General features: G+C 44.8%; 6 protein-coding genes across 13 annotated transcripts; 4 read left to right on the top strand and 2 right to left on the bottom strand.

Annotated features, from left to right (window-relative positions):
• The first annotated feature begins 374 nt into the window (after window positions 1-374).
• Window positions 375-3245, top strand: LOC108105209 (polyribonucleotide nucleotidyltransferase 1, mitochondrial). Of its 2 annotated transcripts, none has more exons than XM_017211663.2 (5): window positions 375-492; window positions 549-741; window positions 796-1215; window positions 1270-2490; window positions 2563-3245. In XM_017211663.2, the coding sequence occupies exons 2-5, from the start codon at window positions 596-598 to the stop codon at window positions 3089-3091; spliced, it is 2316 nt and encodes a 771-aa protein (XP_017067152.2). In that variant the 5' UTR covers window positions 375-492; window positions 549-595; the 3' UTR covers window positions 3092-3245. The 2 variants fall into 2 exon arrangements, with proteins under 2 accessions (XP_017067152.2, XP_017067153.2); XM_017211664.2 differs by having other exon boundaries at window positions 424-440.
• Window positions 3246-3390: 145 nt separating this feature from the next.
• LOC108105208 (eIF-2-alpha kinase GCN2) lies at window positions 3391-9469 on the bottom strand. 2 transcript variants are annotated; one of them, XM_017211661.2, is made up of 10 exons: window positions 9102-9469; window positions 8874-9043; window positions 8259-8764; window positions 7553-8180; window positions 6925-7497; window positions 6695-6868; window positions 6124-6625; window positions 5012-6064; window positions 3986-4956; window positions 3391-3932 (listed from the first exon to the last, which is right to left on the bottom strand). In XM_017211661.2, the coding sequence occupies exons 1-10, from the start codon at window positions 9168-9170 to the stop codon at window positions 3806-3808; spliced, it is 4773 nt and encodes a 1590-aa protein (XP_017067150.1). In that variant the 5' UTR covers window positions 9171-9469; the 3' UTR covers window positions 3391-3805. The 2 variants fall into 2 exon arrangements, with proteins under 2 accessions (XP_017067150.1, XP_017067151.1); XM_017211662.2 differs by lacking the exons at window positions 6925-7497; window positions 7553-8180; window positions 8259-8764; window positions 8874-9043; window positions 9102-9469 and having other exon boundaries at window positions 6124-6647; window positions 6695-6752.
• A 431-nt stretch (window positions 9470-9900) lies between these two features.
• Window positions 9901-11648, top strand: LOC108105204 (UDP-glucosyltransferase 2). 2 transcript variants are annotated; one of them, XM_017211656.2, is made up of 2 exons: window positions 9901-10189; window positions 10256-11648. In XM_017211656.2, exons 1-2 carry the CDS (start codon window positions 9943-9945, stop codon window positions 11581-11583), a joined length of 1575 nt encoding a protein of 524 aa, XP_017067145.2. In that variant the 5' UTR covers window positions 9901-9942; the 3' UTR covers window positions 11584-11648. The 2 variants fall into 2 exon arrangements, with proteins under 2 accessions (XP_017067145.2, XP_017067144.2); XM_017211655.2 differs by having other exon boundaries at window positions 9902-10189; window positions 10253-11648.
• Window positions 11649-11746: 98 nt separating this feature from the next.
• Window positions 11747-13183, top strand: LOC108105214. The gene is made up of 2 exons (XM_017211672.2): window positions 11747-12776; window positions 12836-13183. Exons 1-2 carry the CDS (start codon window positions 11862-11864, stop codon window positions 13097-13099), a joined length of 1179 nt encoding a protein of 392 aa, XP_017067161.2. The 5' UTR covers window positions 11747-11861; the 3' UTR covers window positions 13100-13183.
• A 90-nt stretch (window positions 13184-13273) lies between these two features.
• LOC108105213 lies at window positions 13274-14870 on the top strand. The gene has a single exon (XM_017211671.2). The coding sequence runs from the start codon at window positions 13284-13286 to the stop codon at window positions 14766-14768; it is 1485 nt and encodes a 494-aa protein (XP_017067160.1). The 5' UTR covers window positions 13274-13283; the 3' UTR covers window positions 14769-14870.
• LOC108105211 (Y+L amino acid transporter 2) lies at window positions 14850-24760 on the bottom strand. Of its 5 annotated transcripts, none has more exons than XM_017211668.2 (10): window positions 24564-24760; window positions 19219-19544; window positions 18392-18638; window positions 17618-17691; window positions 17416-17561; window positions 17129-17343; window positions 16842-17071; window positions 16534-16786; window positions 16373-16434; window positions 14850-16144 (listed from the first exon to the last, which is right to left on the bottom strand). In XM_017211668.2, the coding sequence occupies exons 2-10, from the start codon at window positions 19507-19509 to the stop codon at window positions 16142-16144; spliced, it is 1521 nt and encodes a 506-aa protein (XP_017067157.1). In that variant the 5' UTR covers window positions 19510-19544; window positions 24564-24760; the 3' UTR covers window positions 14850-16141. The 5 variants fall into 5 exon arrangements, with proteins under 5 accessions (XP_017067157.1, XP_017067158.1, XP_017067155.1 ...); XM_017211669.2 differs by lacking the exon at window positions 24564-24760 and adding an exon at window positions 22316-22355; XM_017211666.2 differs by lacking the exon at window positions 24564-24760 and adding an exon at window positions 22240-22349.
• Between the last annotated feature and the right edge of the window lie 1057 nt (window positions 24761-25817).

Genomic DNA, 25817 nt, shown 5'->3' with positions numbered 1-25817 from the left:
GTTTTTAAGGCGGAACACGACGTCGTTTGCAATTGGGATTTTTGCACAAGATCCCCAAGATTGACGATGTCTGCTTTCGAAAAAATATTAAAGTCTTCTGTGAGACCGTCGGCGGGTTAGTGAAAGATATGCGCGCAGTGTGACCGCGGAAAAGACTGCGAAATTAACAGACTGGCTCTCAAATATATACTTTTTATACCAAATTTTATTTTATGTTGTAGCGGGACATATTATGATTTAAAAAAAAATTGGTTAACTAACCTTGAGACGTTTTATTAAATAATTTATCGTAACTACAGCAATGAAATTGAAATTTCGACAAGCTTTTTTCTAGCTGTTTTTATAAGCCGATAGGTGGCAACGCCAAACGAACACATGTTGCACCTCTACATTATTTCAAATGGGCGATTCGATTTTGTTACTAATTTATCTTAAATAAAGTAATTCCATATATTTCACTTTTCCAATATATATAGATACCCAAAGGTTACTGTAAGTTTATTTATTTTAGCGATAATCTATATATAACTTTCATATCTATTGCGCAGGGTACTTATTTGTTGCCTCAGCCGAACTCAACCGGCACTTTTAGGTAATGGCCATGATTTTCACAAGGAAAACGCTGAAGCTGCTCAACTATCGCCTGAAATGCCTGAGCTTATCCAGTTCCTGTGCAAAAAGAGGAATCCAAAGCAGTTCCAATGGAGAAGCGCCGTCCGTGGAGGTCAACTTCAGCAATGGGTAAGGATGTGCTCTTCATATAAGTTCCAGATTTAATAGCTCAATCCTCCACAGACGTAACATGACCTTTAGTTCTGGTCGCCTTGCGAGATTCGCCAATGGAACAGCAGTGTGTCAAATGGGCGACACCGCCGTAATGGTCACCGCTGTCGCCAAAGCAAAGCCAAATCCCGGTCAAGGTTTCATGCCCCTTGTGGTAGACTATCGTCTTAAAAATGCTGCCTCAGGAAGAATACCCATGAACTTTATGCGCCGGGAACTGGGTCCCTCAGAGAAAGAAATCCTGTCGGCCCGACTGATAGACCGCTCACTACGTCCGCTCTTTCACAAGGATTACCGCACGGAGACGCAACTGGTGTGCAATATGCTGGCCATGGATGCGGTGCACAGTCCTGATGTATTGGCCATAAATGCAGCCTCCATGGCTCTGTCCTTAAGTGATATTCCCTGGAATGGACCGATAGGAGCAGTTCGGTGAGTAAATACAAATAAATACTAGAAGTTTGGTTGTTATTGAATATCTTTCAGCGTTGGCCTCTGCGATGGCGAGGTGCTCATAAACCCAACTCGCCGGGAATTGCAGTCATCCCAACTGGATTTAGTTGTCTCTGCCACCAAACAGAACTTAGTGGTAATGCTGGAGGGCAAGGGCAATGTGGTTTTGCAACAGGACTTGCTGAAGGCCATCAAGCAGGGCACACGAGAAGCCCAATTTATCATTCACGAAATCGAGCGGCTGCAAAAAGCCTACGGCAGGCAGAAACGCGAAGTAGAAGTAGCAAACCAAGTAGATCCTGAACTGGAGCAAGCTGTAAGGAGCATGTGCGAGATGCGTCTAAGGGAGATATTCCAGGACCCTCAGCACGACAAGATCTCACGAGACAATGCGGTCAACGAGGTGCGCTCCAACGTAATCGACAAGGTATGGAGTTCCTTTCCAGATACAGAACCCACTCAAATCGGGGAGCTGTTTAACCATGCTAGCAGATCTATCTTTCGGGAACTGATCTTCGAGCGGGGACTTCGCTGCGATGGACGAGACTACGACCAGTTAAGGAACATTTCCTGCCAGGTGGATATGTACAAGCCGCTACACGGATCCGCCATATTTCAAAGAGGTCAGACGCAAGTCTTCTGCACGGTTAGCTTGGACTCGCCCGAAAGCGCCATGAAACTTGACTCCCTGGCTGCTCTAGAAAGTGGAGGACTGAAGGCCAAGAACTTTATGCTGCACTACGAGTTCCCGCCTTATGCTACGGGTGAAGTTGGTCGGATTGGTCCAGTGGGCCGCCGGGAACTAGGTCACGGTGCATTGGCGGAGAGATCTTTACTCCCCACACTGCCTAACGATTACCCATTTACTGTTAGACTTACGTCGGAAGTTCTCGAATCGAATGGAAGCAGCAGCATGGCTAGCGTTTGTGGTGGGTCTTTAGCTCTAATGGATGCCGGAGTGCCAGTGAGCGCCCCAGCAGCAGGAGTAGCAATTGGCTTGGTAACCAAGTTCGAGAACGAGGACACGAAGCACCTGCAAGACTACCGTATCCTCACCGACATTCTGGGCATTGAGGACTACATGGGCGACATGGACATGAAGGTGGCGGGAACGAGGAAGGGCTTCACCGCTATCCAGGCAGACCTTAAGATTCCCGGCATTCCTCTAAAGGTTGTGATGGAATCGCTTCAAAAAGCTACCGATGCTAAATCAAAGATTCTTGACATCATGGGCGAGGCTATTAGGGAACCGCGGTGAGAAACAACATCTGGGAAACCGGATTAAAGAGGTTTCATTTACTTATATCACAATTTACCTTCTTTCAGAAAGTACCCAAAAGACAGCTGGCCAGTAAGCGAAACCCTAACTGTGGAACCTCAGCAACGCGCACAGTTAATTGGACCTAGTGGTCTCCACATGAAGCGGATTTACCTAGAAACGGGCACCACGTTAACAGCTGTCGATGAGACTCATTTTAATGTATTTGCACCTTCTCAATCAGCCATGGATGAGGCCAAGGAACTGATCGAGGGCTATATGGTGAAGGAACGAGTGCCGGACCTAGAGTTCGGCGGAATCTACACTGCCAAAATCACAGAACTGCGGGACACCGGAGTAATGGTTATCCTCTACCCCAGTATGCCACCCGCCCTGCTGCACAACTCTCAACTGGACCAGCGCAAGATTGGCCATCCCTCTGCCTTAAACCTTGAAGTGGGTCAGGAGATCCAGGTCAAGTATTTCGGTCGTGATCCGGTCTCCGGTTTTATGCGTCTCTCGCGAAAAGTTCTCCAGGGACCCGCACTGGGTATCACTCGTTCGCTCAATAAATCTGTTAATGAGAATGGGACGTAATTTCCAAAATTTAGAAACGTCTTGTAAAGTTCTCGTTTGTTATGTTTTCCCTGCGGAAAGACATTTTATTGTAGGCTTAAAATTTCGTGTTTAAAACTTGTACGTATATAAACTATGGATGAAGAATCATATCTTTTTCCGTTCTCTGTATAAACTTGTTGTTTTTGCTGGATCTGAAACCAGGATGGTAACCGTAACTAAATTCGAAGGATTTTCTCTGAAAATCGTAAGCCTCTACTTAAATTTAAGTCTGTACGTGGAAGTAGTTTCAATTCTGACACAAAAAGTCTTTGACGATCTGCTAAATATATTTCTATAATTGAACAAGGATTTTTTTTCAAGTTTTTAACTATACTTTTGACTTAGGTGCGAACAGCATTGGTTCTCACTTTTAACCAAGTTATATATAATCTAATATGCTCATTAACAAAGTATTTAAATGAATTGGCAGAATCTCGTTCCTTTTCCAAAGGAACTGGTTAGTTGCTTGTCATTTTCATTAGATCCAAACGGGAAATCTCATACATTTTGGATACATTCCATTTGATACTAAAGTGAGCTTATAAAACGAATTTTGATTCGAAAAATATGAAATGGCACGGAAGACAGCCAATTAAGTAGAATTTTGGGCAAAAATATTTGTGACAATTCGAAGCTTATACTAATGGCGAGATCTACTATGTAGGACCGCCGAATCTTTACATTTGGTGTTGGCTAGATGATGACGCGGTAGTAGGAATCGGAAATGCTGTACAAGGCCACTATTGGAGTCTTGGCATCGCTCAGATAGTCCACAACCTCGTCGTTTATCTCGGATATATAGCGTTTGTATTTTGGAAATCTGTAACCAAATAATGTCAATCTGTGAAACAAGTAAGGAAGTTCGAAACTTACCGCTCAATCACAAAGTTTATTTCCGGTTCAGTCTCTTTTTTGCGAATCTCACGGGGATTAATGGCTCCCACAATGGCATTTACGACCGCCGGCGGTAACTCCACGACCAGCACCACAAAAGTCTCCTTTTTTAGAAACTGTGATAATGTAGAGCTCATCTGCTGGGTCACCTGGTTCTCCAGACGCCTTTTGTAATTTGCAGTGGGCTTGTCGTGTGTGAGGAACGTAACCTGCAGATTGGGCAGCTGATTATAGCTGTTTTTGATGTTGGCATTCGAGGCAGAGGTGCTAAGTCCGTTCTCCCCGCGTTCTCGCTCTCTTCCGCCACTGCTCCTATTGTCACCAGTGCTCACGCTGAATAGCTGACTTGAGTTGTCCACGGTGGCCCCAATAATCCCATCAGTTCGAAGCAGTTTCTGGATGAACTCCACGAGTTCGGTTCGTGTCAGGTGGCGCTCCTGGAAACGTTCCCTCTCAAAAGATCTCACTCTTAACGATCCATTTTCCGCCACAAGAATGACATGCAAAGCTCCAAGACGAGAAAGATCTTGCGCCTCATCCCCCAGTTCACTGGCGGCTTCCACAATGCCACATCGGATCCCAACCGACCAAAGCAGCCGCATAATGTAAGTCACATCCTTAAGGGGCGGACGAGTTCCACAAACGCAAATGCCTACATCAATGGCTCGGCAGTCCTTTGCATACTCCACACCCACTGCAGCTACAAGTTTGTCCAACGAAAATGTCAAGCCTGCTCCACTAAGCACTCCGCGTGTGGGCATGGTGGGATTGAAACTCTGCGCTTGCTTTTGGAATTCGTGCAGCATGGAATCGTATCTCTCACCAATCGCCAGAACAGAGGGATGACTAGAACGATTGGGTTTTAGGTCAGCAGTCATCTGCCACACGATTCCACCGCTGCTGGCGCGATCGAAGCTAATGGGCAAACCAGCCCATATGTGAATAGGACACTAAAAATATAATAAAGTTAGGCTTAGGGTGAAATTGTAAAATCACAGAACTAACCTTTACGCCCAGACTGTAAGCTAATCCCACAACGGTTTCAAGTTCCCGCAAAGCACCTCTCGCTAGCGAAGCCGCTTCGCCTTTTCCTCGCATCAGGGATTTTAACGCCGAATCATCCACCGTGCTCCTTGAACCAGTCAGTAAGAAGTTGGCTAACAACATGTCCATCAGTGTTTGAGCAGAGGTTCGCGACTTCTCCATAATCCCAGTAATACTGGAGTGAAATTGGAAGCGTGAAATACGAGACTCTATGAAATCCATGGTGCCCTCAAAAAGTGCTCCGTACTGGGCTTTTGGAACATTACAGAAAATGAGGATGGCTCTCAACAGATTTGTGTGATTCATGCGGATCGCCAAATTCTTTTCCCGTAAGCGTGGGAGTTCGCTGGTGATTTCAAATGCCAGTGACAGCAACTCTGCATCCATGAGGTGGCTTCCAGTTGTGGGAGCAATGATATCAAATGAGCAGTCGTAGCTCTGCTTGGGATGAAAATTGAACACCCGCTCTTCTCGATAAACACGGTCCACACAATAGCGCCTGATGAGATTTACGCTGTTCATGGTGACATGGCGGGCAAACTGGGTCCGCAGATCGCAGGGTAGCACTACCACACATCCCGAGTGGGTCATTAAGTGAACGGCATTGGCGTTTGCATTGGCACTGCTGTTTCTTGCGGAAAGAGGGGAAAGGAGCGGAGAGTCCACCTCTATGGCTCCATGTTTGCGAAAAAGGTTCACGACTTTGGCCTTGACAAACTCAATCACGGGATTTAGAGACACTATATCGTCGATTATGATGGCCGAGTTCCAGGATTTCATAGCCCGACTGCTGCCCAAGTGGTAGGTGTGTTCCAGAACCTCGTCGCTCTCTTGTTGAAGACAGCGAGCAACTAGGTTTTTATAGGCTTTGCTCTGTGGATTGGCAAGAGCGTGTCGCAGCATCTCCTGTAGTTCGTTAGCCTCCAACTGGGCTGGTGGAACCAGGTCTGAGGTGAGCAGTTCCTCGGCCGTGGGCCTCTGAGAGGGGTCGTGGTTGAGGAGCCATTGAAGCATCTATAAAGTGAATAAAAGTTTAGATGTTTTTTAATCTTTATAAGGTGTTTTATTTTTACCTTCACTGTCTTTTCATACTTTGGATCCTTAAGCATGGTATCCGGTATATTGATGGACACGTTTCTCAGGGCCATAATGGTCTGAGCCCTCTCCATGCTCGTGTCGAACGGCGGTTGGCACATCTCAAACAAAATGATACCCAGTGTGTACATATCCACCTTCTGATTGTACACGGACTTTGATGCATTTCCTGTCAGTTCAGGGGCCACGTAAAGTGTTGTGCCCACCTTCCCGGTGCCTGTCCCGTCCTCAGCACTGGTTATTTGGTTTACAGGCACAGGTGCCGCGTATTCGTGAGCCTGCAGGGCCAGGAAACTAGTGGTAGCTAGGCCAAAGTCACCGATCTTGATCTGATCATGGGAGTCCAAGAAAATGTTGACTGGCTTAAGGTCTCGATGGATAATACCCTGCTGGTGTATATGGGCTAGGCCTTCAGCAATCTCTCTAAACAGTCGCCATAGCCGCTCCGTGTCGTCAAAGAGATTGTCATCGATGGCAGTCCTATAGTTAATATACATTATATCTTAAAAAAGGTTGATATAAACTACGGTAATCGGTTCTCTAACTCACCGAAGTGTGCATTTCTCGCAGAACTCCATCTGGATATACATAACCTGCATCAGGGGTCTTGGCGAGTTGGTCTTTCCTCTGGTAGAGTCCTCCTCCTCTTCATCGTAGACAGCCACCTTGCCATTGGAGTCTACGAATTCGATGCCATCGGAATCTGAATCGTCAATGTTGGGTCTGTGAGATAATTATCATATATTTTTTTTGTTTTAAATCTGAGATAAATTACTTACATATAACCATTCCACATGCTGGACGAGCTGTCCTCCTCGTCCTCATCCTCCTCCAATGTAGGACCAAGCTGAGGCGACTTAGCGGGTTTTACACTTAGCTCCTGCTGACTCTGTGACCACTCTCCACCCAGCAACTTGTCCATCTCCGCGGCATCAGCGTCATCTACACTCTCAATCCAACTGTTAAAATAGCGAACCACGTTCTCATGATTCAACCGTGAAAGGAGCTCTACCTCGCGCGTCATCTTTTTGTACAGCTGTCGACTTCTCGCGGGAAGTGGTATACGCTTGATGGCGTACTCTCGGTTGTCTAGAATGTTGCGTACCTTCAACACGTCCCCAAACGCGCCTTTTCCCAAGTACATGAGCACCTCAAACTCGGTTCGAAGGCGGGATTGACTTAGGGCCAGTGTAGGTATCTGGTATGGCATGGCGGGTCCCGTTCGCTGGATGGGGTTAGGATGCCGTTGCTGTGGTAGTGGTATCACCTGCTGCTGCCCATTGTCCACATAAAACCGCAGGAATGGATGTTCCAGCAACTCCGATGCGGAGAGTGTGCGATCAGAGTTGCATCTATATAAAAAAAAATAAGATTTATAAAAATTTTACATTTCGTGTAGATATTTACTTGTCAACAAAATCGCGCATTTCATAGCTATTTGTGGGCATCAAGCTCTCCACCAAGACACCCAAAGCGGGCAAATCCCCGCGGCTACTGCTTTGCCCAGATCCGCTGAGCAGTTCCAGAAGATTGGGAACCAGAGAGAAGTCCGATACGCGCACATTGCCCGCGTTGTCCATGAAAACGGTACTGTCGAGCAGGTGACTGTGGGATACGCCCTTATTGTGCAAGAAAATAAGGGCATCCAGTACGCCACGGGCCACCATTCGGGCACCATCCATGCACCAACCCAATGAGGACGATATGCTAAACACGCTGGTGCCTAGGAGGAAGTCCTGCACCAAGTAGACGAGAAGACCTTCTTTCCGCTTGATGCAAAGCACGCACTCGTATGAGACGAGGTTTTTATGCTGCAGTTGGGCAAGCGAGGCCACCTGCTTTTCAATGGAAGCTATCACGTCGTCCACACGATGACTGCCCGTACACTTTGACTCGCTGCTCCAGTGGCATTTCCCTCCACCGATACATGGCTGCTCCAATTGGCAGTACTTTATATTCCATTCAGTGATGTAGAGCAATTGACCGCAGTGCATATCTATGCCGGTGTAGGCGATGCATCCTCGTTGAGAATGCCCTATCACATAATAACATAAAGTATTATTTAATATTTATGGTTAAAAATAAGATTCTTCTTTAAGATAGAAAGCCTTACCCACACAGCATCCCCGTTGAATTTGCCGGCCCATTTTGTGGAAGTAAAGCGTCTCCGTGTTGCGGTGGTCAAGGCATTTGGAAGGGTAAATGTGACCGCGATAGTAGGGAGAGGAGTTTTCAGAGCTCTCCGATGAGCTGGGATGACGGGGATTGGACTCGCTCATGCTGCGTCGCGGTTCGCCCCGCCTTTTGGCCTCAGTTTTGAACATCTCCTTTCGTCGCTCCACCTCGTCTATTAGTGTTTGCCGTTGCAGGGATTCCCGCTGCCGTTGCATGTCTTGAAGCTCTTGGTCGCGTTTCTGCTTGTCCTGCAGCATCTGATCGTAGAAGGAGCCCTTGGGCGGCTTGTTGTGCTCAAGCAGAAAGGCTTGGACGGTCTGGGCTAATTCGTAGATCATAACTTCACCGCGTAGCTCTTGGGATTGGGTCTGCAGTAGGTCGCGTAGGGTCTCCAGCAACTGATCCGACATGCCTTTCGATTCCTCGAGTGATATCTTGGGGGGCCTAAGGGAAAAGAGTGGTATTAACAAGCTATCTTTCAGGAAGCGCAGATTCCGTTCTATATAAAATTATTTCCCTATTTATTATTATTATTTCTTTTTTATGTTCTTACAATTTCGGGTACTTTGAAGGACAGGTGACATGAAGCTTGGTGCATACATAGGCCTCCAGTCCATTGGAGGAGTCTCTCAGAGGAGTTAGTTGTATCCTTATGTCCGTAGGTTTCCACAATGCAGGATTCGCTTGAGGTCTCAGGTCTTCCACATCGCCACCGAAAATGGACTGTTCAATTTCAGAAAGAGATTAGTTTCATCACTATTTGGGTGAAACAGCTGCTCACTTTTATAACCTCCAATTCCTGGGTCTGCCGCTCGCGGAAGGATTCCTTTGAGGCCATTTCGTCCGCCATTTGTTCATCAAATCTCAATTAAAGTGATTACATTTGGGTGCTTTGAAATACTGTATCGGTGGGTCCTCCCTTTTTTTTTACCGGGTTATAAGAATTTCAGCCGGTCTTCAGCGCTGGCAGCTGTTTCTAAATCAGCTGCGTTCTGCATTACTTCGCCCCTTTTTTCGACTTGGAGTCACTTGTAAATCGATTACTCTAACAATTTATACCTTTTTATCGCGTAAAGGTGTAACTTGTTGCGCTTTTTTAGTGAATTTTTCCGGAAAATGAATTTTTTGCGTATTTTATTTTGTACTGCGAGAAAGAGGTGCACGACTTGCGATAAAAGATGTTCCAAACTAGGGATGGCACTAAGCATAACATCGATATATTGGCGCCAACGTTCGCGATTAACTTTGGGTTGAAATACAGTTTTTAAATCCCCATACCACATCCTATCAGTAGAGTTCGTTCAAATTGTTCATTACTTTTATTAGGTAATTAGTAATAGGGAAATAAGGTAGACTACACTTTGAACCCACATGAAAATATATTATCAAGAATTCAAAAACGAAAAACCGTAAAGCGTTCAAGATAATGACGGTTGGCCGTTTTTGGGTACCTACTTTTCGCCTATTGTCTTCCTCTGTTTATTTTGCCTATCTATTAACTCGAAAATTTGAAGCCTTGTTGGTTCTCACACCACTGAAGATTAACCTTATCACCTAGGAAGAACACATTTTTGAGTGGGGATCAATCTATACAGTTTCCAGTTCGTTCTTGAGGGCAGAACATGTCCAGTCCAAAGATGCTAGGAATATTTCTGCTGGCGTGCCTTCTGCCCGCTGGCTTGGAAAGTGCTCGGATCCTGGCCATATTTCCGTTGCCGAGTCCTTCGCATTACTTCTTTGCTTTGCCCTATCTGAAAAGCTTGGCTTCTCTGGGCCATGATATAACCACTGTAAGTCCGTATCCTCAGAAGACGCCTATACATAATATACATGACGTTCCTATTCCGGAGGTGTTTGAAAACTTTAATGGTGAGATAGAAGCAATATTTTGTGTTATAAAAAAGTAATTATGTTTCTGAACTAACCTTCCAGAAGTCCTTAAGTCTGTATCAATCCCCAAGAGTACTTGGCAGAGCAGTGATTTTGTAAACGAATACGCCATAAATCTCACAAATATAGTGCTAAATAACAATGGAGTTCGTAGGGAGATTCTGGGCCCGAAAAGGCCTCACTTTGATCTTGTCATAATGGATCTGTGGCGGATCGACGCCCTTAGCGGCTTGGCGGCCTATTTTGAGGCTCCGATTATCGGAATGGCTCCATATGGTACTGACTGGAAGATTGATGAACTAATGGGTAATGTCTCTCCCATTTCGTATCTCCAACCTCCGTCCTCGCAATTTCACGACTTGGAGACTTACACAGGGCGATTGACACACTTTTGGGAACGATCCATTTCTTGGATTAACTATAAATGGCGACATGTAAAAAAACAGGAGGCTCTCTATAGAAAGTTCTTTCCCCATATCGCCGATCGACATCCCTTGTCTGAGAATTTCCGGAACTTCGCCTTGGTCTTGGTTAATCAGCACTTTACACTGGCTGCTCCGCGTCCGTATGTACCGAATATGATAGAGGTCGGTGGGCTGCATGTCGATCAGAATCCAAAAGCTTTACCCACCGACCTGGAGGACTTTATCCAGGGTGCCGGTGAAGCTGGAGTGATATTCTTTTCTCTTGGGACCAATGTCAAGAGCAATTCTCTGTCCGAGGATCGGCGAAAAGTACTGCTCGAAACTTTTGCCACGTTACCTCAGCGAGTCCTTTGGAAGTTCGAGGATGACCAATTGCCAGGAAAACCTCCCAACGTTTTTATCAGTAAATTTTTCCCACAGCAGGACATCCTGGCCCATCCCAAAGTACAGCTCTTCATAACCCACGGGGGATTATTGAGCACAGTAGAGAGCATTCATCACGGAAAGCCTATGCTGGGCTTGCCCTGCTTGTTTGACCAGTTCCGCAATATGGAATACGTTCAACGAGTGGGTCTTGGTTTGACTCTCAGCTTAAAGGAGATGACTAGAGAAGATTTCAATTCCACCATCAATCGGCTGACCACGGATATGAAATTCAAAGAAAAGGCAAGGATCACGGCAGCCAGATACCGGGATCGGCCCGTGAAGCCTCTGGATGCGGCCATCTGGTGGACGCACTACATCCTCCGGCACAAGGGAGCTGCTCATATGCGAGTACGCGGCGCAGAGTTGAGCTTCCTGAGATATCATAGCCTGGATGTCTTGGGGACCTATTTGATTGCCTTGTTGGTTGTCTTATCAGTTTTTGCTTACTGTGTGGCTAAAACCCTTAAGATTTGCCTTTTACTGTTAAGGGGTAAAGAAAATCAGAAGAAAAAAGATCTGTGAATTATGGAAATCTTTATTATATAATTTTGTATCTTTCAATAAACAGAATTGATGGCATGGAAAAATTGGCTTTATTTTTTTGATGTCCCCGAACAGTCTGACTTTTGCATCGATCAACTCTACGGAAGCGTACGAGATTCTTCGGTTTTCAATGAACTGCCCATTAAAGCTCACCTGTAACGGTAACTGTAACGGAGTGTTGACCAGTGGCATGTTTTTCTCGTTTTGTGTACATCAACATCTTGTTTTTCGTCTTAAAATTATTTGTAATTGAGAACATGGAGCAGGTCCGTGCAGTGGTGCAGCTGAGTGACAACAAATCCCACAGGAAACCAAACCAAAGCGCCGGAGAAGCCAACATTGGAGCTTCTGCACCTGGAAGAGAACCGCAGCCCCAGGCGGAGGCCTTCCAATATGGCGGTCAGGTGAGCATTCTGGACGGGCACAGCCTCCGACTGCTCTACTGCCAAAATTCCTCCAAGCCGCATTTGCTCATGGCCCAAAAGTTTCACTTTGATGTGCTGAGCACCCAGGAAAGCGTCGTTGAGATCCCAATCCTGCTGAACAACCTCTTTGGGAAGCGGCGGGATGGTTTTCTTATGCACATGAGAGTAAATCGCGAGTGCCACCTGATGTTCCTCCTAGATACCCTGGTGATCCAGGTTAGATCGAAGCTTAAAAGTGAGGGTCTCAGCCTGGATCACGGCATAGTGAGGTTCCGAAAACTCCTGGAGGAGGAAGAAGGAAACAGTTTGCAGGTGGAGCGCGCCTTTAGCGACATTCACGGGCTGATGTTATGGCTCCTAAATCAGTACAGAATGCGGGCTGAGCTCAGCACAGGACCCGGTCACGAAGCCCTGGAGGTGGAGTACATGGTGTCCTCGGAGGAAAGACGCCTCCAGTTCAGTGTCCGTCTGTACATCCTTCTAGTGGCCACAGAGGAGCTAAGTGCGGACTCCATGCGAGGTTTACGCTACTACTTCTACGATAGACAAATTTCATCCGCTGTGGTGGGTACTGAGCTCATTAACTTCATGTTGCATGTGACCCAAAGGAGTCGCAATCAGAACTTGTACTTTCTAATGTTGTGCCATGTGTTGTCTACTAACTCCGAGGTGGATGCACAGAATGCACAGCTTCTGAGCTTGGCTCATCTGGTCAGTCGGCGGAGTTGTCTCCAAGAGGATTCCATGGTAAGTAACTCTTTGGACATTTCTCTTCATGCCATCAACTATTTTATTTCTACTCCCAGCCTTCTAACTGCTCCTTCGCCCACTTGAACCATTTGGATACCCAGCAGCAAGAGATCCATGATCGCTTTAAGCTGGTTCAGGCCAGTCTGATGCAGTACATCCAAAAGGCGGAGCAACTGAAGGGCTATCGGCAACGTTTCGACGACCAACTGGCCCAGTACGAGGAACTGCTAAAGCAAACAGCCAACTCCGAATTCAATTCTTTCATACAAGCCTCTCAGGCGAATCTGCACCATATACACAACCTGGTGGGAAAGAAATAACCAAAAAGGTTCTTAAACATTGTATTTGTCTTGTGTGAACTCTCTGTACTCCGTAAATATAGCAATGTACTCCCAGAAATTGAAGTGAGCGAGCTGTCTCAATTCGAACTAGATACTTTTAGACTATCAAAATTCAAGTTTTCAAAATTTATTTCTGAACAGAAGAATAGAAAATCTCCGGACCATGAACAGCCACCCGGCGACCAAAAAAAATCATCTAGTCCTGGTGGCTCTGACAGATCCCAAGCGCCGTATCTGCGTGGACGATCAAAATCTGGAGAGGGACATCAGGCTCTTGGACAGCAAGTCCATGCTGTTAAGGGTGCCAAGTACCACGGGTAAGAGCGCTTTGTGGAACTGTGTGGAACCGCCTCGCTACTACCGTCATTTGGAATTCGACGCCATTGGCTTTGATGGTGAGCCTCATATCAAGACGGAATTGAGCGATTTCATAGGTCAAATGTTCCGCCACCATCGACACGGAAGTCTGATACGGATCTCTTCCCAAAGAAACCACAGTCCCAACCTTTTCACCCGCCTCTTGGTCAATGAAGTAGACAAAATAATGGTCGATATGCGTTACCGGCTAAAAGCAGTTAATGTAGATTACTTTGATGTCCGCAAATTCGACATGGTCAACATGGTGGCGGAACCTACTGCCCTATCCAGCCGTCGAGGGAGTACTCCTTGCGGGAAAAGTTTGTCCAGCACCAGAGAGTTGTTCCAGTGGTTGAACAATGATCTTACCTCCTTAAGGGGCCGTGGCACTGGTGATGACTATCTGGAGTTTGAGTTTGTGTACCGGGATAGCCTGGTCCTGCAGCACAAGATTCATCTTTCGATTTTCCACATCTTCGGAGGTGAAAACCGACTGGATTTGGTTGAGTTCTTTAAGGGATTGCCGCAGGGCAGGCAAAACAGCAGCACCCTCCTAAACGATTGCCTGAGGGAGTCCTTTGACTTTAAGAGTCCCTATCCGGCGGTTGTCGTGTTCGAGCTTCCCATAGCTCCAGATCAAACTGACTCACGACGAAAGATCTTGAAAATGGCGCATGTGGCCTATGCTTCCTTGGAGAAGTCCCGAAAAATAATGGCTAAATCACAGCCGAAATCCGCATCCCACAGTTACATCAACCTAAGTAAGTTGAGTGCCTCTGAAGCCCGCAGCTCGGTAAGGTCAGTGCCTAACATCTCCTTAGCCAATTGGCGCCGCACTGCCAAATTCTCAAACGAGGACTACAATGGTCTGGCCTATTGGTACGGGCGCATAGATTCCAAATTTGCGGAGCTAAAACTGGCCATGGAGCAGTACTTCGTGGATTTATATAAACGGAAAAGTCTTGATATACGCAGCGAAATTAGATCTATCAATGAGGATCTAAGTGAGGAGATCGACGAAAGTGGGGGCGATGGAGCAAGGCCCCAAAGGCCAGCCAGAGAACTAAGTTTTCCTGGGAAGACATACCCCGTCCTGAAGAAGGAATTCAAAAGACTGGGAATCGAAGCTGAGAGAACCGCATACGCTCCCACCTTGAAAGTGTACATCAGCACCAAGAACTACGAGCTTTCGGAGGCGGAAAAGGCCCTCAGGCAGAGGGAGATCGACAACCTAAGACTCGGTTTGATCCAGTATATCAGCACACCGGATGCCAGTATTTCCGGGGACTAGAAGTTTTACTAAATGTCACCGCAGCCTGTGATGTCTAGTGAAACTCCTTTCCCCAAACTAAAAACGTAAAAACGAATAATAAATAGTTAATTGTCAATTTAATCGATCGATCTTATTTGCAGAAAGACAGAGGTTTCATAGGGTATACATATAATATAATATACATTTATATATAAATACAATATTATTGTCAACAATATGTTTCATAGTAGTTAAACAGATCCCCCGGCTGCGGCTCCATATTAATGTGTAACAGTTAAATAGTTGAATGCTAAACAGGCAATAATATTTTATACGAATAACACTTACTGCCGAACACTCAAAGCAACAACAACTAATGAATGTTAAATCAATGCTAGATCAATTCGATACGATTTGTACTCGTAGTTAGACAACAAGTTGTTCTTCTCAATATGTTCAATATGTACGTTGGCAAGTTTCCGTTCTCGTTCGACGTCGACGACGTCGGTTCGGTTATCTCTTCTTGGATATGTGCATTGGGGGGTGGCATTTGTGTTTTTGGGAAGCCGTAAGATATATAGATTCAACCAGGTCTTGTACAGGTAGGACACTACGATGCACCAATGAAACCTGAACTGAGCAACCTGAACGCTAAGCTTAACTAAATGAATTAAAATTGCAGTGCCACTAAAGCTAGACTCCTAAATCAATGAAAAGTAATCAGATGTGCTCTAAAATGTCCATGATTTGTTTTAAACTTAACTCTGTAATTCTTTCTGTTGAGTATGTTTAAACTTTCTACTTCAAGCTAAGCCTAGAGCATGGTTTCGAAATGCGTGAAAATTGGGCCTGGAACCTCCAAAACTAGGCTTAAAACGGTTTAGTAAATTAAAAAAAAACTCTTAACACCTTTTTGAGAATACTTTCTGCATGCACAGCTCTTTTAAAATGCCAAAATCTGAAAAGCCAATTAACGCTCAGCTCTGGACACCTTGATTCCTTGTAATTTTCCCTTTTTGTTCCACAGTCTTTCTATAAGTACGGATCCAGAGCTGAACCTTAACTAGGGCTTAGTTTGTAAACCTACTGGGCACTGGGCTTCGCTTCAACCTAAGACTTACATGTGTATATAAAAATATATATAGTATATATCGTATTATCGCCCAGAAGCTGGCAGAAGTTTTCGTGTGTTTTAAGTTGTATATCATTGGTTGGCTACACAAAAGCGTTTACGTTGTCTATATAATGCATCCTGCCATCAAGTGTGTGCTTTTAAATGCTTTCTCTGCTCTTGGCTAACTTGAAATCTAATCTCTGTCGCGTTTCCGAAGAACTTTCCTTACTTTACACCTGAGCTGGTTTCGCCTGCTTTCCGAGTACCATGAGCATTTTTTGTAGGAATCGCGTGAGGCTTACTGGAAAGTAGAGAAAGTACAGTGTTGGATTAGTTGCGAGATTAAGGCTGAAGGTAATCTACTAATTAGCTAGAGTTAGGGTGCAAAGTAAAGTTTGAGGTTGCAAAACTTGCAGTTCGTTAGTAGAGTTATAGGAAACTTCTAGAAATTAGTGCTGAAGTAAGGCAGGCAGGTGAGTCGAATGGTAGAACCAAGGTAAAACTAGGATAAAATAGCAAACTTAAAAACCTTTGACGCCGCTTTGGGACGCACAACCATCATCAGTTTCTGTAGAACTTGTGTCAGTCCGCCTAGAATATCAAAAATGGGTGGGGATCACAGCGTGAATAAGTGAAAATCAACAGGAAGGAAGCAGCTTTTCAGGCGAGACTGGGTGCTAGCCCACTTACCCATGGTCTTCTGGAACCAAATCGGCTTGTTCTTCCAGGCGATGAACACCAGGTAGACGGGTATGCTGGACAGAATCATCAGGATGCCATATCCAGTCTCCACGGGACTGGCGTACATGGGCACCACGGTCACGAACATGGTGGCTATGAGGTACACAATCGGGAATACCATGGGAACACGGATGGGACGTGGCAGATTGGGTTGGGCCCATCTCAGCCAGGGCAGGCACAAGACAGCCACACCAATACTCAACTGAAATGGATGCAATGATATTTAGGGATCCAGCAGTGGTCTTCATTTAACTTACCCAAGTGGCGAAGCCCACGTAGTTAATCAGGGCAAAGATGTCCGAAACCGTGAGGTACAACATAGACAGCAGAGCCATGGCCAAGACCGCGGGAGTGGGAGTGAATCTCTGAATCTGGATCATGGTGAGGATCTCGGGCATCTGGCCATTGTTGGCTCCGGCATAAAACAGTCGGGAGGAGGTCAGCAGAATACCATTCACGGCTCCAAACGTTGACAAGGCAACAAAAACTGCGAAATAAACTGGTTTAAGTTTCTATTTAAGAGAAGCTGATTGAGTAAGCTCACCTGGAATGGTCCAGGCCAGCATGCCGAAGGCCCGCTCCGCATAGGTCACCGCCACGGCTGAGGAGCCAAGGACCTCATCCGGGGACAAGATGGTGTAAAAGGACACATTCGCCATGACGTAGACAACAGTCACCAGGGTGCAGCTGATGGCTATGGCGCGGGGCAGATTCTTGACGGGATCCTTCAGCTCCTCAATTATAAAGTTCAAGTAATTCCTGTCAACAGCGAAGCAAACAAATCCAATTAGCAAGTGTCCCTGGGTCCGATGTCCCGAGTAATCCTCTTACCATCCATTGTAGGCAAAGAGTCCGGAGTAGAAGGACAAAGCGATGGAGGTTACTTTTGTGTCCGTGTTCTCGAACGTAAAGTATTGGACATTGCCGAGATACAGTTGGTACACGCCAGTGGCAATGATGATAAACAGGGCCAGCAGCTGAAATGGAGCAACAGTGAGCCTTTCCCCCGGGAAATCCAATCCAACCGACTTACTTTCGCATATGTAAAGATATCCTGCACAGCGGTAGCCCATTTGACGTCCCAGCAGTTGATTAGGGTTAGCACGACTGCAAAGTAAAGGGGCAAATTGAAAAGTATGTACTGAGAAGGCCGCTTAACCCACATTCGAGCCCCAGCACGACTTTGGAGTCACGCCGAAGATAAAAGTCCCGAGATGCGAACGACCCATGTGGGTGATGTAATAACGCGAGGACTTTCATGTGCCAATGTGACAACTCGTTATTTATTGCCCCGCCATTGTTCCATGCAAACGCACTTCATTTCGCACAATTAAATCAGTATTATTACTATTAAATAAGTATTGGGACGCCGACTATCAACAAGTGGCACCTACGGTTGCAGTTGGGAGGTGAGTCATAAACCTTTCTTAGCATAAATAACTTAAAATCGTTCTAGTCCTCAACCTTCATTTGATTTTAGTTACTTTTCATGGGTTTATCTAAAAGGCATAAGTAGTATTTTACTTCATTAAAACTGATTTCAATTACGTCCAATGTGGATTTGTTTCCATGCTGAAATCAAAACAAAACACTGCCTCACTCCTCCTCCGCAAACCATTCTGGCACACTGATAAGCCCGATGCATATGGCAAACTCTTCCAGCGTGTTTATTTGCTTACTACTCGGGGGATGCATTTAAATTGTTTCTAATCTATGGGTCAAGTACGGGAGTGCAGAGATAGCGGTTCAGGGGAGGTTCTTCCGCCCATTAAAGTGTTCAAAATATTGAAGCCCCACGGAAACTCACGTATGCAGCAGACGGCGAGGAGGCGGGCAGAGTCCTCCGGAGGAGAGCATTCCGGGAAGAAGGGCTTCAGGACGTAGGTGCTGAAAGTGAGGGCTACAATGGCCTGGGAACAGGGTCGCACGATCATGCACTCGATCCAGAGACGGATGAAGGCCATGAAGGGTCCGAAAGTCTCCATGATGTAGGCGTAGTCAGCTCCCGACTTGGTGATCATCGTTCCCAACTCGGCATAGCAATAGGCGCCCACCTAGAGGGTAGTAGAGATTGAGTTATAATTTAAGTTGCTTAAATGAGTAAAGTTAAGGAACAGAAGTCCCTAAGACTCCAATCTGGGTAAAATGGATAATTAAGCTTCCTTTGAGTTATTTCTGTCCAAATGCCTTGAAATGGGGTTGCCTTTTCGATTACTTTTCAGTTTTTAAGTATTCTGGCAGTTCGCAATCGTTGTCATCTGTCACCGCCACCACTGCGGATACGTAATTTTATTGAACAGAAGCCGCATTGCGTGCGTTTGACACGGACCTGTCATGTTTGTGTGCGTGGCTGTGTGTGGGTGGTTGGGTGGTATGGCTGGAAGAGCTGCCGAAGTGGGTGCAGGAATTTCAATAATTTCATTAAGCGACCCTGTGGCACTCTGCCAGCATTCGTAATTGAATGAGAAAGTCCCCTGCAAGTTCAGCCCACTTGTTCTGCCCAGTTTTCCAGCCCGGCAGTTACTCACCAGATGGTTATTTACACCTGGAGCAGCGGCAACAGGTGTCTAGGCTAGCGAGTGCCCTACTCCCATTTGCATATCAGGTTATTTGAATTTACAAGCTCGCACTCACCATTGAGAAGAGTCCGGAAATGACCCACACGATGAGGGCCAGGTTAACGCTGCCCGTGTACATCAGCACTCCCGTGGGCGACACAAAGATGCCCGACCCGATGATGGAGCCCACGATGACCGTGCAACCATTGAGCAGGCTCATCTTGGCCTTCAGAGTCACCTCTCCGCCACCTCCTCCATCACCACCATCCGCATCTCCGTTGGTCAGCTTGGCGGAGGCATCTCCATTCCCATTCACAATCGAACTCTTCCGCGAGGAATTCTTACGATTCAGAGACTCCGTTTCCATTTCGTCAGCACTGGGTTAGTGATTAAAGAAGTTTTCTGGAAAGAATTAGAGGAAGTTTAACAATGAACTGGATTAGTTAGTTATCTTTTGGCTTTTCATATGAGGATTGCCTATTCATGGGCTTGGAATTCCTATCGCAGAAGTTATGAAAGTCATAGTAAATTCCCAGTTTTCTCCATACTTTTGACCTTTTCCGGAATCTAAATTCCATTGATTAACTACTAGCTATTGCTTACAATATGGTTTTATGGATCCATAAATTACACGTTTTAGCTGCTTTAAGTCTATTTATAGCTAGTATTTTAGCTTAGTTCACTATCTAAACACACTGCTGAAAACAAAAGGTACTTTCCTTCCATTCCTGAATCTCTTAGTTAATGAACTTGTTTGTTTAATGGTGCTAATTATTCATTAGTCTCTGGGGGGAATTTGTGATTCTGCCATTGACTTTGAGAAATGGTGTGCTAATTGAGAAAGAGGAGATCCAATCTGAAATATTAAATTCTGGAAGGGTGCTAAGTTGAGATTCTGTGAACTGATATCGCGATGTTTCAATTTTATGTTTCACAGACGTATTGCCCGCCATTTCGTAATCTCAGCTTGGGAATTCGAGAGAAGGCAATGGCCCGGCTTTCTGGCTCTCCCTTCCGCGATTGCCTTCCTCTTTTTTTGAGTGAAAGGTAATTAAAGGTCATTGGCAGAACTGAAGTAAAAAGCTTGCTCTACTTTTACCTTGACTTTTTGTATGAGTGTTTCGCACACAAGCTTTTAATGTATTATTTGCACAGAAAAAAAAGGAAGCCAGTTTCATTTGTTTATGAAGCTAATATTTTAATCTTTTAGGAAATATACAAAAGAAAGAGAGATGACTTCTCTGTACAACTGCCAGAAGATTTCGAATGTCTTAAATTTTCCTACAATCAGGCGTGACTGTATTATCATGATGAGGAAGCAATGGACTTCGCTTCGATAGAATTCGACTGGAGTTCGCTGAACCCACAAAGTTATATTATTGCAATTCCTTGCGGTGTAAAAGTTTGACGGAGCCTGAAGATTGATTGATAAGCCGCTGTGGATGGCACGTGTGGGCCTGTGAACTCGGCACAAAGCCGAGGAAGTGGATCCCCGAACCCCGCCCACCTACGGGATTAGGTCACGCCAAATGTTTACCTTAGTATGGCTTATACCATATGACATAAGGCAGACGGGGAGGCGGTGGAGGTAACTTCCTCAAAGCGAAAGCAAAGGCCGGTACTGGACCCACGCTCCGCATAAATTAGCATAACATCAGAGGCGAGAATAACAAACAAAATACGATGTGTGATTCAGTTATGGAATAACTGGTAGAATGGCAGAATGGCACAAGCAAAACAAACAGGTGAACAAACTAATGAACACCAGATCTCTAGCCGGGATCTATGGCCCTCGACTGCTAATTGGCCTTCCGATGTTCTTGGCTTACCAGTTGACCAGCCAAGCTGAACGGCCGAAAAAGATCCAATTACTCCAGATCTCGACTGATGCAATGGTCGAACGGATTATGGATTGTAATAGAAATCGGTATTCGGGGTATTCCAATTAGTTACTGCGGAATTCGAGTGAAATCTTAGCAAAATTACATCTGTGGAATTCACAATGCAAGTGGGCTTGCACCATGACTAAGCCACTGCCTGCTGGGGGTCTTTTTTTTTAGTGTTTTACGTGTGAAAGGCTTTGTCATTAGTTCGCCTCAGGGCAATTAGCTCTTTCACTCCGCAAATACCCATTTACTTGACCCAATTCATGCATAAATCAAGATATAAAACACACTATTGATACGTCGAATCGGCGTTCGTGTGCGCACCTGAGGCGTAAACAAAAAGTCAGTGCCACAAAGAACCAGCCAAATCCATTAATTTTGGTTTAGTAAACAGAAATGCTATTGTGTAGTCCATATAAATCTGTGTACTAGGCTATCAGTTTCGAGGCGAGTGCTTAGTACAGACACAGTTAGCCTAGGCTATCAACTAATTGAAGCTAATTGTGGAAAATTAGGCTTTTTGCTGACAAAATATTGCTGATACGGTACGCAGGGCCATCCGCCTAATAATTTAAATTGGATAATGCAAATAGTAGGGAGTGAGTATTGGTACTTAATGTATTTTAAAAGCTAATAAACATTAATCGTTCTAACCAAAACTAGTTTGTTCCAGTCAGCTTTTTAAATGAAATGAAATGTTTTTCCTATACTGATTATCACTAATAACATCTCAGCAAACTAATTCTTATCAGGGTCTATTAGGAATTTGGTTTGATTCACAAAAATCAAAATAATTAGAAACCGGCTCGAGTCACATCCCGATTATCAACAGGTCCGATGTAGTCGCTCACTTAAAACTCATTCTAAATATATACTCTAAACAAGAATTGGGCATTTCGTTATATAGTATAAGCGGCAGATCTGCACACATAAATTGTTGCGGGCAGCTTTTGATGGCTTTTTTATGGGTTGCCAAAGTCGCATGATGCGTTTTAATTTAAATTTGTGTTTCACCGCTGCTGGCTCTGTGATGGCTTTTCCATTTTATTAACACCTTTTTTAATTCCGTTGGACCTTTTATGTTTTCTCGTATTTTAATCACAAACACAAGTGTTGCTTATACAGAGCAAACACTTTTTATCTGCTTAAGTTGTATGCTATTTGCCTGACGCCGAGAACTGAGTACTTAAGAGGCGATTAGGCTTTGCTACCTGCTTAAGAGGGTTGCGTACTTTCACGTGGACTGAGCGGTTCTGGCCGTACTAACTGATATTTCTAGTTACTAACAAGTTCCGCCGGAGAACGAGAACCGCACGCAGGCAGCGAGTACAGCAGACTGACAACCGCCGGCCATTCAGTTTCGCTCCGAGGCATCTTCGCTCCGGAAATCTCGGCCAGAGGTTAATCGGGTTCGGCACTGCTCGACTGTGGGGTATCTCCTACACTTCTTTCTCCACTGAGAGAAATGTTGAGTATTTCCTTGCGTTAAGGGGGAATTTGAACAATACTTTATTGTTCTGTTTAGGCTATGAAGAAGATTTACTAAAGGATTATAAAACTAAATATCTTTCAACAAAAAACAGTAACTAGAAGTAAAAGAGGTATAGCTGGAGATTTTGAGATCTCAAAAAGCCTGAAGAACTTGGCTTTGCGCTACTTCGAACATGTTCGATGTTCGATCGAGAGGCTCGCTTGTTTCTAACCGACTATCTGTGCTTTTTTGAATTTTGAATTTCGCCGAAACAAGTTTTTGACGCCGTGTTTGTTTGTTCCCGTGATCGTGGTAGTCGGACTCGTATCTTTTGTTTTCGGGCTTTTGTGGCCGAGAAATGGTTCTCATTTCTTGTGTTTGCCTGGCAAGCGGAAAATGGTACACGCTGACTTTTATCTAACAGATACACAGGGACAAGCCCAAGAGCAGCAGTCATTTAGTTGAAGGCTTTTGGTTGTTTGCCCATGTGGTAAGAGTGTTTTGGTGCTTAGAACCATGAATGCCCTCTCAAGATACAAGAGTACCTTTCGCTTACTCCAATTGTTGCCGTGTATCTGCCCTCTGTGCTCTGCGTTCACACGTAGGCTGCTTTCGTTGCTTAGAAATGCAAATTGGATAGCAGACACTATGATTTTCGCGTGAATATTCAAATTTCTGTACTCACGCCCACTTGCCCCGATCTATAATTGAATATATCCGCACCGCGGACTGGGCTGCATCCACACAAATGACTTAATTCAAATCTGTCTCCGCAATCTGTCGCCAACTAAAGTACAATGGCGACTCTGGCGACTCGTCTGCAATATCCCAGTATAACTTATTTAAGTAACTTGTATTGCTGAGAGTGTTTGCTGCCTTTCAGATTCACTTCAGCCTAAATTTCTCTTCGGGCCATTCGAGTTTATTGACCAAAGGCTGAGCTCCAGTTCGACTCTCGATGATCATTGTGATCTGTTCCGCGGCCGGTTTGGTTCCCAAACCGCTAAGTGCAAATCATCGAGTTGCTTAATCTCCCCTTTATTAGCAATTTGTGTATATAATCCCGAATTAACGACAATTGGCGGTGCGTCCAGCGACGTCATATCGGCCGGTTAGAAGGTATTTCTAAGGCGATCATCGAATTAAATTAAATTCCGCCATTTGTGCCGTGAAGTGTGGCACTTTAAGAGGCTCCCTCGCTCGTTAGTCAATTGATTTACTAAGCCTGGAATCCGCTCGATGAGATCGGGTCTTTTGGATCTTGTTCGGAATTCAAAGCATTATAATTCTGAGCCCGATCAGCTGATGGGCTTTGCTGTTGGAATATTAAACAAAAGCTCTGAGAGCTGTGTAAAAATCTTCAAAGTATTGACTACCCTCTAATGACTAATGCTTATCACGCTCATTAATTGGTATTTTTGCCAGATTTCCTACCCAGCGATATTGCGTACTTAATTCTTAATCTCCGACATCTGTTCGGGTTGACAAATTGCGGTTTTCAGGCTTAGCAAAAAGTTTAAGAGCTTTAATTAAATTACATTTTTGTGATGCATCTCGCAAATGCCAATAAATTTCGTGCTCTCTGTCAAGGCCAAGGGTTTATCCCGCCTTTTCAGGCATTGAACTGGCCAAAAAGTGTGTATACCTTGCCGGCGTGCCACTGTCCAATAAGTTAGAGCACACACACCTTCCCAGAATAGGTGGGCCGTGGGTATTATGTTTCCACCGCCGAGCGACGTTCATTAATCTAGAGATCGACATTAAGTCCAAGTACCTATCGACGTGGCTGGCATTTCAAGTGCAATATCGCGTTTCGTGACGTTTCTGACTAAATCGCAACTTTACATTGCATCAGACTCTTGTCGGTACGAAGGTAATAGCTGATTAACCACGGAAAGTGGCGCCAAGGTGTCTGGCGAAGCTTTTGGAGGCTGTGTAGCTGGAGGCTACGTGGGTGGAGGGCAGCTTGTGACGTCAGGGATTGTCATCTGTGACGTGCTAGCCCAAAATAGCGCACAGAGGGCAAAGCGAAAGGCAAAGTGTCACGGATTCTGGCATACTTACACACAAATTTTAATTGATTTTTCGGATTGGTTTTTACAATTTCTATTATTTCTTATCGAGCTCTTTAAAACGAGGTAGTTCTAAGCATTCCGAAATGCTTTTAGGTGAGGTTTTATTGATAACAATAAGTAATATTTGTCTTTTAATTTACGTTCTGTGCTGCTTAAAAGTAATATATAAGACCCGTCTGTTTTCGTGGCCACAGTTCGCGTTCTACTGAGGGGCAGTTCGTGGTTACAGCATCGCCAGAAAGCGAGAGAGCCATCAGCAGAGTATATCATTCCATTCCCCCCCATACAACTCTCAGATAAGAGGCTCTCAGGAGCCAGGCCCTCGGCATACCACGTTTTTTGAGAACCTTTCGCGAACTGCAAATTACACACTTCGCAGCCAAAGGCAGCACAACCCCCGGCATTCATCAAGGGTTCTTGGAGATTGGTCATCATGGGCTTGGTCGCTCAAATTATGCCTGGCCCTCTGGCTTCTTGGATTTTTCTCTGATTTTTTGCCTCAGCGAGACGTCTGCTCACGTTCACGGCGGTTCAAATGCCTTTTGTTGCCGCGCATAAATTTCCGACTTGGCTCAACGTCCTTTCAGTTGCTGCTCTCTGGGACTCGCACTTTTGTTGTTCTCAAGGTCAGCAGACCCCTGCTGCGCATGTCCTGAAAAAGCTTCCGAATGTTTACACCAGAGCATCATGAGATATTCAAAAACTAATATTAATAAGCTTTTGTTAGCTTGAGGAAGGGTGTTTTCAATAGTAACGAAAGTCGTTATTTATTTTATTTACCTTATTTACCAGCAAGCGCTTATTTATTTAGAGGTTTTCAAACTATCTTTTTTTGGCTTGGTAAGTAGGTATTTATTTTTAGTTCAATTAAAATTTTTAAAAATTTAAGCGCAGGCAACATAGTTCTTAGCTAAGTTCTAAACCATACATTTCTTTCACTTATTTGTACAGCCACCGAAATACACGTGCAACTTACATTACAAAATGTATGTGTATTAAACACATATTGACATGTAGATAAAAAGTAGGTAAAGATATCACGTAGAAGTACGTACAAATGTTTCGTAGTTAAGAGTCTTTCCACCTCTGTATGAAAGTTTAAATTTGAATTTTTAAAGTTTGAGGTATGATTCTATTAAAAATATTTTCTTCATGTGAATTCATTTTGTAAACTACTAACTTATTGAAATCCTCTTATCACTAAAATGAATACCTAAGCTTTCAGTTTTTGATTTAAATGAAA

The sequence above is a fragment of the Drosophila eugracilis genome, unplaced genomic scaffold, assembly GCF_018153835.1.
Source record: "Drosophila eugracilis isolate 14026-0451.02 unplaced genomic scaffold, ASM1815383v1 contig_1101, whole genome shotgun sequence".
NCBI classification, from domain to species: Eukaryota; Metazoa; Arthropoda; class Insecta; order Diptera; family Drosophilidae; genus Drosophila; species Drosophila eugracilis.
The sequence above is the reverse complement of the archived record's forward strand: the minus strand, read 5'-3'. Positions and strand labels throughout refer to the sequence as shown.

Bases quoted from the DNA above. Each gene is read 5' to 3' on its own strand.
- LOC108105209 (XM_017211663.2), top strand. From the start codon at position 596: ATGGCCATGATTTTCACAAGGAAAACGCTGAAGCTGCTCAACTATCGC. The intron at 742-795 runs GTAAGGATGTGC...AATCCTCCACAG, and splicing joins GAGGTCAACTTCAGCAATGG to ACGTAACATGACCTTTAGTT. The intron at 2,491-2,562 runs GTGAGAAACAAC...ACCTTCTTTCAG, and splicing joins GAGGCTATTAGGGAACCGCG to AAAGTACCCAAAAGACAGCT.
- LOC108105208 (XM_017211661.2), bottom strand. From the start codon at position 9,170: ATGGCGGACGAAATGGCCTCAAAGGAATCCTTCCGCGAGCGGCAGACC. The intron at 8,181-8,258 runs GTAAGGCTTTCT...ATTATGTGATAG, and splicing joins TCAACGGGGATGCTGTGTGG to GGCATTCTCAACGAGGATGC. The intron at 7,498-7,552 runs GTAAATATCTAC...TTTTTTATATAG, and splicing joins ATGCGCGATTTTGTTGACAA to ATGCAACTCTGATCGCACAC.
- LOC108105204 (XM_017211655.2), top strand. From the start codon at position 9,943: ATGTCCAGTCCAAAGATGCTAGGAATATTTCTGCTGGCGTGCCTTCTG. The intron at 10,190-10,252 runs GTGAGATAGAAG...CTAACCTTCCAG, and splicing joins GGTGTTTGAAAACTTTAATG to AAGTCCTTAAGTCTGTATCA.
- LOC108105214 (XM_017211672.2), top strand. From the start codon at position 11,862: ATGGAGCAGGTCCGTGCAGTGGTGCAGCTGAGTGACAACAAATCCCAC. The intron at 12,777-12,835 runs GTAAGTAACTCT...TTCTACTCCCAG, and splicing joins GTCTCCAAGAGGATTCCATG to CCTTCTAACTGCTCCTTCGC.
- LOC108105213 (XM_017211671.2), top strand. From the start codon at position 13,284: ATGAACAGCCACCCGGCGACCAAAAAAAATCATCTAGTCCTGGTGGCT.
- LOC108105211 (XM_017211668.2), bottom strand. From the start codon at position 19,509: ATGGAAACGGAGTCTCTGAATCGTAAGAATTCCTCGCGGAAGAGTTCG. The intron at 18,639-19,218 runs GTGAGTGCGAGC...ACTACCCTCTAG, and splicing joins TTTCCGGACTCTTCTCAATG to GTGGGCGCCTATTGCTATGC. The intron at 17,562-17,617 runs GTAAGTCGGTTG...GCTCCATTTCAG, and splicing joins ATATCTTTACATATGCGAAA to CTGCTGGCCCTGTTTATCAT.